This window comes from Rhinatrema bivittatum, chromosome 11, assembly GCF_901001135.1.
Source record: "Rhinatrema bivittatum chromosome 11, aRhiBiv1.1, whole genome shotgun sequence".
Classification (NCBI taxonomy): Eukaryota; Metazoa; Chordata; class Amphibia; order Gymnophiona; family Rhinatrematidae; genus Rhinatrema; species Rhinatrema bivittatum.
Window position 1 is genome coordinate 52,849,874 of NC_042625.1, and position 19,401 is coordinate 52,869,274.

Consider the following 19,401-nt stretch of genomic DNA (forward strand, 5'->3'; position numbering starts at 1 on the left):
GGGCTGTGGACTGCAGCTCCTTATAGAAACTCAGTACATAAGCGCCCGAGTACTGCCACTGGGTGTTGCTGCAGTGCAATAACCAAGACTCCCTCCCCGCATTGGCTGTGAATGCTCTCTCCACAGAATCCCCCAGCTCCAGATGATTCAGAGTGGAAGCTGGTCTTGCTGGACACTGCACAGTTCAGGACTGACACATCTGTTGAGAGACTGGGGGGAGGGGGGGGGGGGCTGGCCTGGTGGCTCAGTGATGTGGAGAACCTGCATCCAATTCCAGCATTCACAGCCCCTGGTGAGAAGAGGGAGCCACAGCCATTGTGCAATGATGGCACCTTGTGGCCAGATATACGGACCATGGTGCATGGCCCCGGCTGAGGGCTTCTACTGCAATGGCTAAGTGAATTAGGAGGGATATAAAATTGGCCCTTTCACATCACGTGACGTTTTGGCAGTTCTTTAAAAATCGCTGTAATTTACACAGGGATCCCTTGCTGCATTCAGGCTATTGAGGTCACTTAAACAGACTAGTAAGTGTGTAGGAAGTAAAGTTCCTTTCTGGGTTGGGCCACACAACTTCTTTGTGATCATATTCTCTGTTGCATTGTAATATTTTGCTTTCGCATAACAATTCTTTGTGTTTGCAGCATCTTTTCCATTTGCTGGGATTCTTACCAGTTGCTCCTTGATAAAGCCTTCTAGGGTGAAACTTTGTCCATGAACATGTCCAGCAAGGGCCATCACTGGCTCACTGGTGGCATCGAACGGTTAACATTCTCCTTTCTACATGAGATAAGGTCGCCTTTCTTATTCTGCTTTGCTCAGATTTATTATATTTTAATCTGTTCATCAGATTAAATTCCCAGCAAGATAGACAAGTCACAAATTTAATAAGTATTCACTTTAAACCTATGTAGTCATTTTTGATGTGATGAAATGTTAAGAGAAAGGCAAGCTAACCAAATTGGTAGTGCACTAATAATGGGAGCTTTCTCCATCATTTTCAATGGCAGAGGGGATGAAGAAAAGAGGATTTATATTCAGACAACAACCAACAAGGACTAAATTGCACAGGCTGGGTAAACAAATAAGCCTGGGAGTAGCTTGCTTATTGCGGCTGTTACTACCCCGAACCAATTAGGCTTGATACTTCACTTTGATGCAGCTCCAGCACTGCTCTCGACATCAATGGCAGGGGAGGAAGGAAATTAGAACCAAAAAGTTACCAATAAGGGCCCTGAACTCAGCAGTCAGAGTAACAGATAAGTATGAAAAAAATAAGTGTGAAGGCTTGCTGGGCAGACTGGATGGACTGTTTGGTCTTCTTCTGCCGTCATTTCTATGTTTCTATATTTTGAGATTTTAAGAGGCTTAGTCGGATGCTCTGAATGCAAACAGTCTTAACTGGTTCTTTAAACTGTCATTTTGCCCCGATGAAGCATTTTTGCAAAACATCGGCCATGGTTTCCTTTAAGATACTTTATATGACTGTTGTCCAATGTTTCATATTTTTTATTTGCAGTTCAAAAAATGTTTTAAAAAAAAAATTATGTTAGACAAGGTGAATAATCAAGAAGTCCAGGTGATCTTCATTTGAACCAGCAGATACACTGACAGGCTTGTTGACACCTTTACATTTAAGTTCATTATAGGCTAACCAATTTTTCCAATTATAATCTGATGTTCACTTTCGTTCTGTTTGTTTGGACTCACATTGTGGAGTAACTTAACTGTTTTCTGATTCGGTTAGCTTTCAATTACCCCCATATTGACATGCTAGAGAGGTAAAGTTCCTGGATGGAAGAAATGACTGCTTCATGGAGCAAGTGGTTCAGAAACAGACGAGAGAGGGAGCTATTTTAGATCTAATTCTTAGTGGAACGCAGTATATGGTGAGAGAAGTATCGGTGGTGGGGCCACTTGGCAATAATAATCATAACACGACCAAATTTGAATTAATTACTGGAAGGCAGACAATAAGGAAAATCCACAGCTCCAACAGTAAAACTTTACAAAGAGAAATTTTGATAAAATGAGAAAAAACTGAAAAAACTGAAAGGTGCAGCTACAAAGTTTAAGAGCGTACAACATGCTTGGACATTGTTAAAAAAAAAAAATACTATCTTCGAAGCGCAGTTCAGATGTATTCCACGCATTAAGAAAGGTGAAAGAAAGGCCAAATGATTGCCGGTATGGTTAAAAGTGAGGTGAAAGAGGCTATTTTAGCCAAAAGATCTTCCTTCAAAAATTGGAAGGATCCATCTGAAGAAAATAGGAAAAAGCATAAGCATTGTCAAATTAAATGTAAAACACTGATAAGACAGGCTAAAAGAGAATTTCAAAAGAAGTTGGCTATAGAGGCAAAAACTCATAATAAAAACTTTTAAAAATATATCCAAAGCAGGAAGCCTGCAAGAGACCGTCATATGATCGAGGGTTTAAAGAGGCACTACGGAAAGACTAAATTAAGTCTCTGCTTTGGTGTTTATTGAGGAGATATCCGTTCCGGAGACAGTTTTCAAGGGTGACAATTCAGATGAACTGACCAAAATCACAATGAACCTGGAAGATATAGCAAGCCAGTTGAGAAACTGAAGATTAGCAAATCACCTGGACCAGATGGTATACATCACAGGGTTCTGAAAGAACTCAAAAATGACATTTCAGACCTATTACAAGTAATTTGTTATCTATCCTTAAAATTATCTGTTGTACCTGAAGACTGGAAGATGGCCAATGTAACTCCGATATACAAAAAAGGGCTCCAGAGATAATCCGAGAAACTATAGATTGGTGAGCCTGACTTCAGTGCCAGGAAAAATCATGTGTTCTGTTATAAAGAATAAAATCACAGAACACATAGAGTAGTTAAATCACAAGTGGGCTGTAATAAATTGCAGGAGGACCTTGTGAGACTGAAAGATTGGGCATCCAAATGGCATATGAAATTTAATGTGGACAAGTGCAAGGTGATGTATATAGGGGGAAAATAACCCTTGCTGTGATTACACAATGTTAGGTTCCACGTTAGGAGTCACCACCCAGGAAAGAGAACTAGGAGTCATAGTGGATAATACATTGAAATCGTCGGCTCAGTGTACTGCGGCAATCAAAAAAGCAAACAGAATGCTAAGAATTATTAGGAAGGGAATGGTGAATAAAAGGGAAAATGTCATAATGCCTCTGTATCATTCTATGGCGAGATCGGACCTTGAGTACTATTACAATTTTGGTTGCCACATCTCAAAAAAAGATATAATTGCACTGGAGATGGTACAGAGAAGGGTGACTAAAATGATAAAGGGGATGGAACAGCTCAGAGGTTAGGGCTATTCAGCTTGGAGAAGAGACAGCTGAGGGAGGATTAACAGGTAAATATGAATCGGTTATTTACTCTTCTGGATAACAGAAGGATTAAGGGGCACTCCATGAAGTTAGCAAGTAGCACATTTAAAAGCTAAATCGGAGAAAATTCTTTTTCACTCAATGCACAATTTAAGCTCTGTAATTTGTTGCCAGAGGATGTGGTTAGTGCAGTTAGTGTAGCTGGGTTTAAAAAAGGTTTGGATAAGTTCTTGGAGGAGGTCCATTAACTGCTATTAATCAAGCTGACTTAGGGAATGGCCACTGCTATTACTGGCATCAGTAGCATGGGATCTACTTAGTGTTTGGGTACTTGTCAGGTACTTGTGAGCCTGGATTGGAATGGAAACAGGATGCTGGGCTTGATGGACCCTTGGTCTGACCCAGTATTTATTTTATTTATTTATTTAGATTTATATTCCACTTTTCGCACTTTTTTCAGTGCTTCAAAGTGGATTACATTCAGGTACTTTAGGTATTTCCCTATCCCCAGAGGGCTTACAATCTATCAGGCCGATAGACGCGCTAGCTTTACCCCTTATTCAGTAAGGGGTAATAGCGCGTTGAAAACGCGCTGCCAACCCCCCCGAAACTAATAGTGCCCGCAACATGCAAATGCATGTTGATGGCCCTATTAGTTATTCCCGCGCGATTCAGTAAGTAAAATGTGCAGTTAAGCCGCAGATTTAACTTTCAGAAATTAGCACCTACCCAAAGGTAGGCGTTAATTTCTGCTGGCACTGGGAAAGTGCACAGAAAAGCAGTAAAAACTGCTTTTCTGTGCACCCTCCGACTTAATATCATGGCGATATTAAGTCGGAGGTCCCAAAAGTAAAAAATAATAAAAAATTTTAAAAAAAAAATTTTTAAATCAGTCCGCGGCTCACAGGTTGAAAACCGGACACTCAATTTTGCCGGCGTCCGGTTTCCGAACCCGTGGCTGTCAGCGGATTTGAGAACCAACGCCGGCAAAATTGAGCATCGGCTGTCAAACTCGCTGACAGCCGCCGCTCCTAGCGTGTCCCTAGCGCCTCTTTTCACAGCGGGTCCTCATTTGAATACTAAATTGCACGCACAGGAGAGTGGCCTGTGTGCGCGCCGGGAGAATGGGCACTCGCTCACTCACCCGCAACTTTTACTGTATCGGCCTGTAAGTTTGTACCTGTTCCAATGGAGGGTAAAGCGACTTGCCCAAGGTCACAAGGAGATACAGCAAAGCTTGAACATTGGTCTCCTGATTCGTAGCCCACTGATCTAACTACTAGGCTACTCCAGCCAGCATGGATTTACCCAAGAAAGTCTTGCCTCACAAACTTGCTATAGTTTTTTTTGAAGAGGTGACTAAGCATGTGGATTTTCAGAAGATGTTTGACAAAATCCCTCATGAGAGGCTTCTAAGAAAACAAAAAAAGTCATGAGATAGGAGGTGATGTCCTTTTATGGATTACAAACTGACTCTTTACTTTTCCTAGAAGCCTCTCATGAGGAACTTTGTCTAACGCCTTCTGAAAATCCAAATACGCTACATCTACCGGTTCACCTTTATCCACATGTTTATTAACTCCTTCAAAAAAGTGAAGCAGATTTGTGAGGCAAGACTTGCCTTGGGTAAAGCCATGCTGACTTTGTTCCATTAACCATGTCTTTTTATATGTTCTGTGATTTTGATGCTTAGAACACTTTCCACTATTTTTCCTGGAACTGAAGTCAGGCTAACTGGTCTGTAGTTTCCCAGATTGCCTCTGCAGCCCTTTTAAATAGTGGGGTTACATTAGCCACCATCCAGTCTTCAGGTACAATGGATGATTTTAATGAAAGGATACAAATTTTTACTAATAGATCTGACATTTCATTTTTGAGTTCCTGAACTTCTAGTAGGAAATCTCTGTCCTGTCCCATGTTGAACTGGACCCCTAGAAACTCCAACGAATGAGATGATTGAAGATTGCTCTTGATCAGGTTTATCACCCAGCTGAGCTCCTGAAATAAGGAGATCACCTTGTGTGTCACAAAGGTGGCTCTCTTTCTGAGACTTGGCTTGAATCAACCAGTCGTCCAAATATGGGTGCACCAGGATTCCTTCTTTTCGCAAGGCCACCGTTACCATCCCCATAATCTTGGAAAATGTTCTAGGAGCAATGGCTAGACCAAAAGGCAGTGCCCGAAACTGATAATAGCACCCCAACACAGCAAACTGTAGAAAGTGTTGGTGTTCCAATCGGATGGGAATATGAAGGTAAGCCTCTGACAGATCCAGGTTCCATAACCACTTCGGAATTCCCTCCAGACTCAATCTCCTGAGAGAGAAGCAGACAAGATTGCACCACTAGGGCACAACAGGAGGCAATCTGTAAATTCATCACCACTACCTCAAAGGCTTGCTTAAGAATAGCCTCATCCCTTCTATCATGTACATCCTTCAAGGCCGCTCCTTACTCTATGGGAATAGTCATCCGCTTAGACATGGCACATACCAGAGCATCCACTTTGGGAAACCGCAAATACTCTCTCACAGCCGTATCCAGGGGGTACAGGCCTTCCAATGTCCGACCCCCTTTAAAATGTGCATCTGGGGCATCTTATTCCAGATCAATCAATTCATGGATGGCATCCATCACCGGGAAAAAACAAGAGACTTTACGTAAGGAAACCAAAATGGGATTCTTCCTCAGCTCCAACGTGACATCCGAACCAGGGACACCCAGCTGTTTCAAGGTCTGGGAAATCAGGGCCGGCAGTTCATCTCTATGAAAGAACCGCAACATGGTTTGATATGGTTCCAGTCCTGGAGGAATTTCCCCATCTTCCAGGGAATCAGGATCAATGTCATCATCTGTGCCATCTGTATGCCTGTCAGGAACACCTGCAGGGAGTCGGGGCGAGCCCTGATACTTAAGCATAGGACTGGAAGAGGGAGGAGCCACCAGCTAAGGGTCCAACCAGACGGGCTTGGGGGAAGCTAAGGACTGTGCCTGAAGAAAGGCTTGTAAGCTTTGACAATATTCCACCCAAGAAAGAGCAGCCGGGTTCAGACCAAGCCCAGTAGGAACTGAAGCTGGTCCCACAGAACTGCCCTCGTGAGCAGAGGAGCCTCTCAAGGAAGAACCAAGGTCATCCCCCCAGTCAAGGTTGTGAACAACCCATCATCAGAATGGGAGGAACCAGGCTTAGCAAAATCCGAGGAAGTCAACTCTCCCTGAGCAGCACTGACACAGGTTAGAAGCCAGGTCAGGCTGAGAAGCCCTAATACGACCAGCAACACAAATAGAGAGACGCTTAGGCTTCTTGATTACCGGTGCTATCACTGTGGTAAACATGCGTCGGAATGGCTTGCACTAAAAAATGAAATGCGCCCAAAAAATAAGCACCTAGAAGAAAGTGCAGCAAGGCGCACACACAACCTGTGTGCCAAGTTAAACGAGTAAAAACGTTTGTGCATGTAAAAAGCACACCCAAAAACCAAGCGCACAACACGTGCGCAGAGCCGACACACTGAGCACACCGACAGCCTATAGAGGGCAGCTGAACATGCACATGAAAATGGCTGCCCCGGCCTACCACATAGCATGCAAAAAAAAAAAAAAGCCTAAGTGCAGGGCCTAGCCAACTGGAAGCCGCTCAACCCACCAGGCTGTCCAGTTTCCCAACCCCAACAGGAGCGGGAACAAACGTCAGTATGGCGCACCGAGAACAGAGACCAGAGGAAGTCCTGAAACCCCTCTAACCGTCTGATTCAGGTAAAACTTTCTCTTTTTTTTTTTTTTTTTTTTTTTTTTTAAACCTTACCTGAGATCAGCACTCACTGGCTGAGTAGAGAGACGGTCTCTGGCTGCAGGGGGAAAGGGCATCTGCCGTCACCGCCATGTTCGGCCTCCTGCACCCGCTGCCTTTCAGCTGAACTAGCAGCTAAGTCTACACCGGGAAACCCAGCTACCGGACCAATGCACACCTCTGAGGGACCATGGAAATCACTTCAGGAATCCTCAGCTGCGGAGTGACCTTTAGGTATCACCGCAAGAAAGCAGGACTTTCTTTTCCTGAATTTATCATTTCAAATTTCTCCTTTCAAAAAGCTCAAAGAAATCCTCATAGGGAGATGTACATCCGCCATCTGCTAGAGACGGAGAGTACTGGCAGGCTGTGGTCACTGCAGGATTATATATACTATGATGTCAGCTTGCTCCGTCTCCATCTGCTAGCAGGGGAGCATAAACCCACTATTAATCAATAGGGAATAGCCACTGCTCATTGCCGGCATTAGTAGCATGGGATCTATTTAATGTTTAGGTATTTGCCAGGTACTTGTAACTTGGATTGGCCACTGTTGGAAACAGGATGCTGAGCTAGATGGACCCTTGGTCTGACCCAGTATAGCACATCATATGTAAGTAACCAGGCCCGGATGTAGGTATAGGAAACTGCCTAGGGCACCAAATTTTGAATGCGCCAAATATCCAAGGCTAAAGAGAAGCCTGCTTCTGCTTGCTTAGGGCCATGCGCCGGCAGAGCTTCAAAGGAGTGCAGTCATGGCATTCTGCCTATGGGCATCAAAAATCTGGCCCTGTGCATAACCCTTTCAAAATCTAGGGAAGTGGGGGTTTTTAGGTATGTAATACTCCTGGGGGAATTCTGTGCAAAAAAATTTAAAATTCTGCAAACTTTATATTGGTCAAAATAAAGACTGTCATGTAAATTGTGTTAAGTAATTACATTTTAAATTAATACAGAAAAAAAGTTATTACTTAAAGATGCAGAATTTTAAATATTTTGAGCAGAATTTCCCTAGAAATTCACTGTAAGAGTGTCCTTTCCACTCGCTCTCCCCTACCAGTATCTCTCCCCGCCCCCTCTAGGTTCATCCCCTTCCACTCTATCGCCAGTCTCAGATTTTGACCCTGTTCTCAGTATTGCCCCTCACACAGGCTCCCTCTGTCCCTCCCTCTCTCACACACATGCTCCCTCTCTCTAGTACACAACACACACCCTCATGCAGGCTCCCTCACTCTCTCGCACACACATACATCCCCTCATACAGGGCCCTCTCTCGTGCATACACACCCACACAAGCTCCCTTTCTCTCTCACGCACCCCTTCACACAGGATCTGTCTCACACATACACAATCCCTTCACACAGGCTAGCACCCTCACATACACACGATCCCTTTTTCATACACAAGAGCTCCCAAACTCTCACACACATACACACTCCTTCACAATCTCCTCATATAGGCTCCCTCTCTCTGAAACCCACATTCAAGCATCCCCCCTTCCTGCTCTTTTACCTCCCATGCTCTCTCTCACCCTCCCCGCTCTCACCCTCCCCACTCTCACACACACAAACACTCTCTCTCATCGGGCCTTTATCTTCGCCACGAGCGGAGCACACTCCATTCGCGGCACACGGGGGCCTTCCATCTTTGCCGCGAGTGGCGCGCCCGGGCCTTCATCCTCGCCGCCAGAGCACGTCCTGTGGCACATGCAGGCCTTCGTCTTCGCACACTCCGTTCGCGGTATGCTGGGATCTCCTCTGCTATTTTCTGCACAGAATTTGGCAATTCTGTGCAGAAAATGGCAATTCTGCACGGGCAGGGGGGAATTCTGCGCAAATTCTGTGCTCGCAGTAGCACAGAATTTCCACAGAACTAATGTAATGATTAACTGAACACACCTTTGACCAGTCATGCAAGGTTTTCTAGCAGATGTACATAGATCTTCTCCATTAAACTACGTCTATACAAGTGCTCAGTAATTCTCTTCTTAACAATACGTTTCCACCATTTTGCCCTACACCAAACACGATACTGACTGGTTTTTAGTTTTCCACATCACTTCTGGAGTACTTTTTAAAAAATTAGCATTACTAGCTACTCTCCAGTTCTTCGGTGAAGTGACAGATTACCAGTAGTAGGCCTGCAGTTTCAAACTGGCATTTCTTTAAAACTCTAGGGGGAATACTATCAGGTCCCAGTGATTTGCTACTATTTAGTTTGTCAGTATGCTCTTGTACTGCTCACAGATTCATGTCAGTTTCCCTGAATCATAATTTTCAGAACAGAGAGAGTGGTAAGAAAAAACTCAGTCTTATAAAAACTAAAAATATAAGACGTTTGTTAACAAAATTGAAAGTAATCTAGTAATAAAACCAAAAACATACAATACAAGTTGCAGGGCACAGCAAACAGAGAAGAGTGGAAAGCCAGGCTCACTTACCACTGCCTCCAAAACCTTTCTTGTGCATCAGCAGCTTGGAGATTTTACTGGTTCTCATGATCAACTCTTTTGATCAGTCCCTCCAGGGTATGAACATAGAAAACATATCCTCCTTCAAACTGGTGCAAAACATCATACGAATCATCATCACTGAAAAGAAATCCAAAAATCAAGTTTCCTATTTTAATGACACCTAACTTTCAAACTACTCCAAAACATCCAAATGCACCTCACTCCTACCCTGCAGCACACGCTGCTAATCCAGTACTGAGAACCCCCAGACATAACTTTGCTAATGGACCTCACTCCTGCCTTCCAGTACTGAGACCATCACACATAATTCGGCTAATGCACTTCACTTCTGCCTTGCACTCACCCCTGCAATTCCAGCGCTGAGAACCCCCAACACACAGATCTGCCAATGCATCTCACTCCTACCCTGCAATACCTTCTGCAGGCTCAGGAAATCCGGCAATAACCCAGCCCCTTACCACCGCGTGCGGGACCGTGACACTTCAGGGTAGCATGCATAAAAACAGCTACGGCCCCTTTAAGGCGGGGCTGTGTAGCAGGTTCAGAGCATGCGCAGAAGGAAGTGCCCTTTGAGGTCACATGACCGTGGCGGTGACACCAGGCTGCGGAGTGGTCGCGCGCCGGAAGTGGCGCGGGGAATTGTTACGGTGAGGCGCGTCGCTGTCTGCGGGTTCTGGCGGAGCAGCGTGCGGCCCCGGGAGCGTGAGGCGGCTGGGGCTGGACCGGGCTCCCGCGGCACAGCGGTGGCCGGCGGTGAGAGAGCGCTCCGCCCCCACCTGGGCACCTGACCTTCCCCTACCCCTACCTAGCACTCCCCCTTCACCACCTCACTTCTCAGCTTCCACAGAGATCTCATCCCTCTCATTAGCACCCCAGCCCCTACTTATACAGACCCCCCTTCACCACAACTTCCAGAGAGATGATCTCACTAGCACCCCAAACCCAACTTATACAAACCCCGTCATCAATTTATAGGGGCCCCTCCCCACCTCATCCCAACTTCCATAGAGCCCCCTCACTAGCACCCCCACTCCCAACTTATACAGACACCCTTCTCTCCATTACCCCCAACTTATATAGAGACCACCTCACACCCAATTTATACAGATTCCTCCCCAACTTATACAGCTTCCACAGAGACCCCTTTACTAGCACCTCACCCCAACATAGAGACCCCTCCCCACCTCAACCTAGCTTCCATAGAGACCTCCTTCCTGTCACTAGCACCCCAATTTATACAGAGACCCACTCACTAGCATCTCTAACCCCAACTCATACAAAGACCCCTCCCAACCTTATCACCTCACCCCAACTTCCACAGACTCCCTCACTAGCACCCCACCTTATAGAGATCCCTCTCCCTCATTACCTCACCTCAGTTTCCATAGAATCCTTCCCCCCTCACACCTCCACTCCCAACATACAGACCCCCTCACCGCCTCACTCCCAATTTATACAGAGACCTCTCACTAATCTCCAGCCCTAATTTATAAAGACCCCTGTCCCCTCCCCTTCACTAGTATCTCCAGCCCCAACTTATATAGAGACCATTAGTCCTCATCACCTCACTGCCAACTTCCACAGACACCACCCTCACTTTCTCCCCCACCTCAACTTACAGAGACCCTCACCTTCACTAGCACCCCAGCTTTGACCTATACAGACCGCCCTCCCCTCACCCCCAACTTCCAGATAGACCCCCTCCCCCACACTAACACCCCACCCCAATTTATACAGACTTGCTCACTAGCACCCTCATCCTCAACAAACAGAGACCCTCTCCTCACCACCTCATCCCAACTTCCATAGACTCCCTTTACTAACACCCCACCCCCAATTTATACAGGGAACCCTCACCACCCTACCCCAACTTACACAGATATCCCCTCACAGCAACCTACTCCTAACCTACACAGAGACCCTTCCCCATCCCCACCAATAACCTCCATAGAAAATGCCTCTACTCCCACCAGCACCCCACCATGAAATTCCATAGACTCTCACCAGCACCTCAGCCTCTAGAGAGATCCTCTTCCCTCTCATGAGCACTCTCCCAACTTCTGCAAGATTCCCTTTCTCCCATCCTATCTCCAACTTACACTTCAACCTCTCCTGAGTACCCCACCCCAACCTTCACACAGACCCTTTCACCACATTCAACTTCTAGAGACCCTTTGTTCTCCATCAACCTACTGCCAACATTCACAGACCCAACCCTCACCAGCACCTCACTTACAATATACACACAGATCATCTGTTCCTTACCAGCACCCCACTTCCATCTTTCACACAAATCACTTCCCCAGCACCCCATCTCCAACCTTCACTCAAACCACCTATCCTTCCCCCAAGAACTCCATTCCCTATCCCCCGCATCCCCACTGACCCCTTCTTCTTACCCCAGTCCACACATTGATCCCTTTTCTCAGCATCCTAATCCCCATACTGACCTCTTCTAGAGCACCTGGAGTTTACATCTTATCTGTAATTGCTGACCTCCACATACCAGATTGTTCCTGATACATTCTGACTCCTTCACCCAGTTCTTCCTGTTGCCCTCACCCACTCATCCTCTGTGTTTTCAGTTAACCTCAGCCTATGACTTCTTCAGCTCCACTACGCCTTGAGGCTCTTGCTACCTTCGTGCTCTTACCTTTTTACTTTTACTTCTCCCTAGGTCACTCTTGGACCCTGGTCCCTCTGCTCTCTGGATCCCTTTGAGACTTGTTTCCATTTTTCCAATTCCAGCTTTCACTTCAACTCCTTTCTTCCCAGGGCCCCTCTGAACTTGATCCTTGTAAGGTAACCCTGATATTTACAGTGTAACTGCCTGATATATATACATTGTTGAATGTTTGTTACTCCTGGGATAAGTGGGGCTAGTGTTAGGATCTACTGGGCTTGTGTTGGAGGCACACAGATCTTTGAGAAAAACTAGTACTCCCATGTCAACATGTGCAGTCCTGCTTTTTCACCCTAAGCTACTGCAACTTCCCAGCAGTCCTGGAATCCATTGAGTTTCTGAGAACGTTGTAAGGAATACAGACTCCTGTAATGAACCTTTTGTTTATATTTATTTATTTATTTAATACTTTTTTATACCGACATTCATGACAGGTCATATCACATTGGTTTACATCAAAACTTAGAGAATTGGAAAATTACATTGAACAAGGGGTAATAACTTGGAGGGAGAAGGGTAAAGAACCTGGAGGAGGCACCTTGAGCAACCTCGGGGGGAGGGTCCCAAGTGAAAAAACGTGGGTAAAATAGAAACAAGAGTCATAAAGCTAGAATGAACTTATATCGAAAATAGCACGCTGTGGTATCCGGGGAAGGGGTATCTGGGAAGGAGGGAGGGTGGGGGAAAAAGGAAGGGGTCGGAAAGTTGAAAGGGTAGCTTGAGCTAGCAGCACTGGGAGCTAGAGACAAAGAGGTAGCTTGAGATAGCAGTACTGGATACAACTTTTAGGGAAACGCTTGTATAAAAAGCCAAGTCTTAAGTTTTTTCTTGAAAGTCAGCAGGTAAAGCATTCCATTGAGTGGGGCCAGCTATGGAGAAAGCAAGTTTCCTGATGGATGTGTGGAGGGAGGACTTTGTGGGAGGCACGTGAAGGGTGTCTTTGTACGCTGCTGTGACCGATCTGGAGGAGGTGTGGAGGCGAAGAGGGAAATCTAGCTCAAGAGAAGACTGCTTGTGGATGGTCTTGTGTATGATGGTAAGGGCTTTGTGTAGGATTCTGAAGTTGATGGGAAGCCAGTGTAGATTTTTTAAAATAGGTGTGACATGGTCTCCTCGGTTGGTGTTGGTAAGTATCCTTGCGGCGGCATTCTGGAGCATCTGTTGAGGTCTGGTGGATGTGGAAGGGAGGCCTAGTAGGAGTGAGTTGCAATAGTCGATTTTGGAGAATAGTGTAGCTTGTAGAAGAACCGTGCGGAAGTCGTGTAGGTGGAGAAGTGGTCTAAGCTTTTTGAGAACTTGTAGTTTGCAAAAGCATTCTTTAGTTGTATTATTGTTGACAAATTTTTTTAAGTTCAGACGGTTGTCCAGTATAACACCCAGGTCTCTCACTTGGGCCATGGGGATCGACAAAGAGGTGGGGAGGCAGTTTATAGAGGGGCTTTTTTGTCCAACGAGATGAGAAGGAATTCAGTTTTGGCCGTGTTGAGGACTAGGTTGAGGCTGGAGAGGAGTAGGTTGATAGAGTGTAGGCAGCTGTTCCAGAAAATGAGGGTTTTGGGGATGGATTCTGTAATAGGAATGAGGATATGTACATCATCTGCATAGATGAAGTGGGTTAGCTTATGATTGGCTAGGAGTTGGCATAAGGGAAGGAGATAAATGTTGAAGAACATAGGGGATAGGGATGATCCTTGAGGGACTCCAAGTGTCGACCTGATAGGGGGGATTCTTTGTTGCTTATTCTAACTTTGTAGCTTCTGTTACTGAGGAAGGACTTAAACCAAGAGAGGGCAGTTCCTGAGATCCCGATGTCTGAAATATGGTTGATGAGGATTGAATGGTTCACGGTGTCGAAGGTTGCGGAGATGTCGAGAAGTGCCAGTATAAACGGTTGACCCTTGTCTAAGCCCATAAGTATGCTGTCAGTGAGTGAAATTAATAGGGATTCGGTGTTTAGATTTCCTGAATCCGAACTGAGCAGGGAAGAGAATCTTGTGATCATCTAGGTATTCTGAGAGGTGGGTGTTGACGAGTTTCTCCATGAGTTTAGCAATAAATGGGAGGTTTGCAATGGGACGAAAGTTAGCCGAGTTGGTAGGATCCAGATTAGGTTTCTTTAATAGTGGCACCCATGAATCTCAAGATAGTGTTAAAAGTGATGTATATACATGAGCTCATTTTCTGCATCATTGCCCTTGATACTGGTACTCCACTTGCTTCTGAATAGGCTCTAGCAGTCTTCCTCATTCAATACTGTAACATCCAGGGACCCTAAAAGGCTGTCTAGGTAACTGAAGCGATGCCTTCTCAAGTTGAAGTAAAATTTGGGTGATAGAGCCCTGGTCATTTGAAGGGTAAACTAACCTTCAATCCCAGTCACCTTCAGTTTATTATGCACAAGGTATTTGCAAGCTGGACTTCATGTTTCAAACATATTCAGTGTCTGAAATCAGAAATATTTCACTTGTAAACTGCATTATTAGCAAGAATGACAAACTCGTAGCATGTAGACTTTTAGAGTGTTAAATGCAAAAGCATCAGTCACTCTGTGGTTAAAGTGCTTTAAAGGTATCTCTTTCCTAAATATAGGCTCTCTACGTTCTGTACCTGCATGTTCTCCAGTCATCTCCTTCCCTTCCTCTTTATTACCACCCTCTGTATCTGTCCCAAAGATGTCACTGTTTTGATTTGTCCTTTTAGGGTGAAGTGTGGCTGTTTCATTGCCAGCCTATTTTGTTTCATGATGTCATCTGGATTGGAAACCCTGGAGAGAGGTCAGATGCTGGATTTGTCTATGGCTGCAGGAACATCCAAATTGCTTGCTGGCTTGCCAGTGAACCTCTGTACTCAGCAAGAACTGGATGAAGAATCTGATGCAAAACATGGACTGTCCCGCCTTGTGCTGGTGCATGATGGAGCCTCTTCCTCTGAACATGAGAAGACCCCAAAGGGAGAAGCAGGGAATCTAGAACATTGGCAGCTGGTGGAGCGCCCTGCTGGGACAATACCAGAACTACCTTCTAGAATTCTTACTAACGATAAAGAGACACCAGCAAGAATCATGGAGAAACAGCACCTGACAGATGACAGATACCAGGAAGAATCAGCTGCTCTGAGGGAAGCAAGAGAAGCACTCAGATGTGGTTTTGGCCTGACTTCTTCATTCTCTAATGAAACTCTCTGTAAAAATCTGGTAAGTACTGGCACCCTGAGACCTACTCACTGTGTCATGGGGGCATTTTTTTAGTCTACTTTCTGAAAGAAAAGAATGATTATGAGATTGCTATGTATGTGTATATGCATATATGTCCCCTAATAACATTTTTGTTTGTGGTCCTGTACCCACCAAATCTCCAGGACATCTTGGGGAGAGTCTGATAAGTGGATTTTTTGATCCATGCATTTGTGGAGACGCGCACATCATGGAATGTAGATTTATTTAGTTCTGCTGGTTGTTATGCTCAAAAATGGAGAATACCTGCTCGTACTCTCATTCTTTGTGGATTGCAATATAGTTCATTAATTGTAATGTTCAGGGCACTGTAGCAGAAGAATCTTCAGTCATGCCTTCAATGTACAGAAGAGAATTGGGCAGATGTGCTGTGGCATGACTGAGGCTCTGGACACTGAGGACCCCTAACTAGTGGAACTTTGTTGCCACTGGTGCTTTGTAGGATATTAATGCTCAGTGCTGTGGTCCAGCTTCATGTTTGTTGCCACTGATCATCTATGTCCTTTCTCTCTGCACCTGTTATTCTGTTTGTTTTCCTTTGCTTCTGGAACAGTCTCTGTGGCTGAAGCAGCTCAGCAAATCAGAATGGCAGGTCAGGACGGGTATGAGTGGGGAGAAGGACTCGGGTGTAAGACATGTGATTTATGACACACTTCTCCAAATACTAGCCATAGGCCCAGATATATGGTGAGAGAAGTCACTCATTGTTCTGTGCTCTGAGTGCAGGCTGAGGACTCAGGTATGAGATAGAGAAGTGGCTTGTGGTGATGATCTTCTGTAAGCACCAGCCAAGGACAGGCTGTAAAATGAGAGGTGGCTCATGATGCTTCTCTTCTGTGAGTACCAGCCTTGGCGGGAGGTATAATATAGAGGGTGTTCATAGCAACAAGGTTGGGTTATAGACTGAGGGGAGCAGGTGTTTAAGTCTGGGTATTTATTTTCTCATCTACCCAAAGTGGTAGAGAACCAGAGAGGAAGACTCCCTATCTGCTGCTATCTGCTGTGCTACAATGTGTGAGGTGGGAGTGGTGAAGAATTTGAGTACTGTGAGATGAGAAATAATCTGTGCTTTTTCCATCACAGATGGAGTTTCCAGTTGTGCAGAGCTGGAGAAGCTTCCACCCGAGACAGTGTGACAAAGAAGGCACAGACATCGTGCAGAGAAAAGGTAACTGATTTGTTTCTTAACTCCCTGGAGGTTCTTAACTTTGCTATAAGGAGGAGATTTGGCAGAGTCAGAAGGCGAGAGAGTACAAATGGGGGCAGGAGGGAAAAACGGGAATTGGATTCAGATAACCAATGCAGGCCCCAAATTTTACAGTCTGGGGTACTGATAAGCATGGGGGTAACCTGCACGCAGCAGAAGTTACTACCCTTAACAGAAGGCATGGGAATTTCTACCCTTAACCAATAAGCCTTGATGCTTTTAACGCAACTGCAATATTTCCTATCCTGTAGCCAGATGGATGCAGGACCAATGGGTTTATACTCCCCTGCCAGTAGATGGAAACGGAGTCAGATTTCAAAACTGATGAAACCATAGATACAACCCTTCAGTGACCTCAGTCCTTCAATATTTCTCAGTCTCCAGCAGATGCAGACATATGCTGGAGAACAAATTTACTTTTAAATTGGAGAAAAGATTGAGCCCCGCTCTCCTGTGGTGATACCTAAAGTCCCTCCCCCTGTTGAGAATTCCTGAGGTGATTTCTGACATCCCTCAGAGGTGTGCCTTGGTCCGGTAGCGAGTTCCCAGTGTGGACTTTGCTGCTGAAGCAGCTGAAATGCAGCAGATGCAGGAAGCCAAACACGGCAGTGACAGCCAAAGCCCTCTCCCCCGCAGCCAGAGACTGTCTCTGTACTCAGCCAGTAAGTTCTGAGCCAGGTAAGTTGAAAAAAAAAATTTTCCTCCTGATTCAGAGAAGACAGTCTTCTTGTTTGGCACACCGTACTGACTTTGTTCCTGATCCTGTTGGGGTAAGGGGAAGTGGGCTTCTGAATGGGTTGAGCGGCCCCCCGTTGGGCTAGGCCCCGCTTTAGGCTTGGTCAGCACACCACGTGGTAGGCCGTGGCAGCACCATCTTGCGTGCATTTTTTGTGCCTGTTTTTCCCACCATAGAGCTTCAGTGCACGCGGTGCATGTCTGCACGCACACAACTTACTAGGCACAGAATACAGGTAAAGCCGGGTGCAAGGGCTGTGCATGTGCCTTGCTGCGGCCCATGTAGGCGCCCAAAATCTGTGAGCAAAAAATTTAAGTGCGAGCCATCTGAAACAAATTGTTACCGTCGCCAATGGCTCTGACAGCAAAAAAAAAACCAAAAAAAACATAAGCACCTTTCTCTCTGCATTGCTAGTCATATTAGGGCTGCACAGTCTGACCTGGATTCTTGCTTATGTCAGCACTATGAGAAAGCCCAGGGAGAGCTGGCCTCCCTGGACTTTGCTAAGCCCGGCTCCTCCCATTCAGAGGATGGGTCAGCCACAGCCTTAACCAGAAGTACCCCAGATCTGAGTAACCCAAGGACTGGGTCATCCATAGAAAAGGGAAATTTAGCGGCATCTATCCCAGTACCTCCTGGGCTAGACATGGACCTGGCCGCCTTCTCTTGGGTGGAATTCTTTCATGGCCTTTAAGCCTTCGTACAGGCGCAGTCTGCTACCTCACTTGCCCTTGTCCAGATAGAACTTCAGTCGGTAAGCCCCCTCTCTCCCAGTCCTATCAGCAGATCTCAAGGCATTCCTCGACTCACCAAGGGTATCCCTGCAGGGACCCAGTTGGCACGGACGAAGAAGAGGATCCAGATTCCATGGACGATGGGAAAATCCCCCCTGGTTTAGAACTGTATCGGACCATGTTACCGTTTTTCCATAGAGACGAATTGCCGGCCCTGGTTTCCCAGACCCTGAAGATGCTGGGAGTTCCTGCGGCGGCCTTTATGATGGAACCAAAGAAGAATCCCATTCTGTTTTCCCTACGGAAAGCCTCTTGCTACTTTCCAGTACTGGAAGCCATCCAGGAGTTGATTGACCTGGAATGGGATGCCTCAGAAGCAAATTTTAAAAGTGGATAAGCGTTAGAAACTCTATACCCACTGGATCCAGCAGCGAGAGAACGTTTGCATTTCCCTAAAGTGGATGCACTGGTCTGTGCTGTATCTAAGCAAACAACTATCCCAGTGGAGAGAGGAGCAACCTTAAAGGATGTTCAAAATAGGCAGATGGAGTCCATCCTTAAACAGGCCTTTGGCACAGTAGCAATGACCTTACAGATTGCTTCTTGTTGTGCCCTGTTAGCTCGTTCGTGCCTGCTCCTCTCTCAGTAGATGGATGACTTGGGGGCGAATTTCAGAGCAGTTATGGAACCCACTGCCGCCTTTTTAGCTGATGTGGGCTCGGACCTAGTCCGTACCTTGGCCAGAGGAGTAGCCTTAGTGATGGTAGCCAAAAGACAGCTCTGGCTGCGGAATTGGTCAGCAGATGCAACCTTAAAGGCAAATCCCACAAAAATGCCCTTTAAAGGATCACTTCTCTTCGGAAACAAATTGGAAAAGCTGGCTAGTAAATGGGACAAATCTCCAGTACCCTGGCTACCAGAAGATAAGAGGAAGCAGTTACAGTGCCCATGAGGAATCGATCCAGGGGCTCCCAATGCTTTCGCCTCTACAGAAACTTGAAATTTCAGAGTTCTTGGTCCTTTGGGAAGTCTCAGTCCTTTCAGAGTTGGCAGTCCAAGAGAGGGTCAGGTCCGACCCACCCTCAGAACGAGGAGATAGAGGGTCGACCATCCCTCTTCTACCAATGGTGGGTCGAGATCACTTCGGACAATTGGGTACTGGAGGACATACAAGAAGGATATGCCTGGAATTTTGCAGCACTCCT

The 19,401-nt window shown here is 45.9% G+C and overlaps 2 protein-coding genes across 15 annotated transcripts in view; one reads left to right on the forward strand and one right to left on the reverse strand.

The window, feature by feature from the left end:
• Positions 1-10,135, reverse strand: part of DEPDC5 (DEP domain containing 5) — a 71,163-nt gene extending 61,028 nt beyond the window's left edge. For 4 of the 9 annotated variants that reach the window (XM_029571158.1, XM_029571159.1, XM_029571160.1 and 1 more), the window contains exons 1-2: positions 9,948-10,122; positions 9,572-9,721 (exon numbers count right to left, since the gene is read on the reverse strand). In XM_029571158.1, coding sequence (XP_029427018.1) covers positions 9,572-9,629 — 58 coding nt within the window. In that variant the 5' untranslated portion in view covers positions 9,630-9,721; positions 9,948-10,122. Of the gene's footprint in view, positions 1-9,571; positions 9,722-9,947 lie in introns of all 9 variants that reach the window. The other 5 variants (XR_003851923.1, XM_029571163.1, XM_029571156.1 and 2 more) reach the window with 4 other exon arrangements.
• PRR14L (proline rich 14 like) overlaps positions 10,121-19,401 on the forward strand; it is an 84,073-nt gene continuing 74,792 nt past the window's right edge. For 3 of the 6 annotated variants that reach the window (XM_029571148.1, XM_029571150.1, XM_029571149.1), the window contains exons 1-3: positions 10,121-10,251; positions 14,988-15,480; positions 16,603-16,687. In XM_029571148.1, coding sequence (XP_029427008.1) covers positions 10,184-10,251; positions 14,988-15,480; positions 16,603-16,687 — 646 coding nt within the window. In that variant the 5' untranslated portion in view covers positions 10,121-10,183. Of the gene's footprint in view, positions 10,358-12,281; positions 12,407-12,534; positions 12,656-14,987; positions 15,481-16,602; positions 16,688-19,401 lie in introns of those variants that run through there. The other 3 variants (XM_029571152.1, XM_029571151.1, XM_029571153.1) reach the window with 3 other exon arrangements.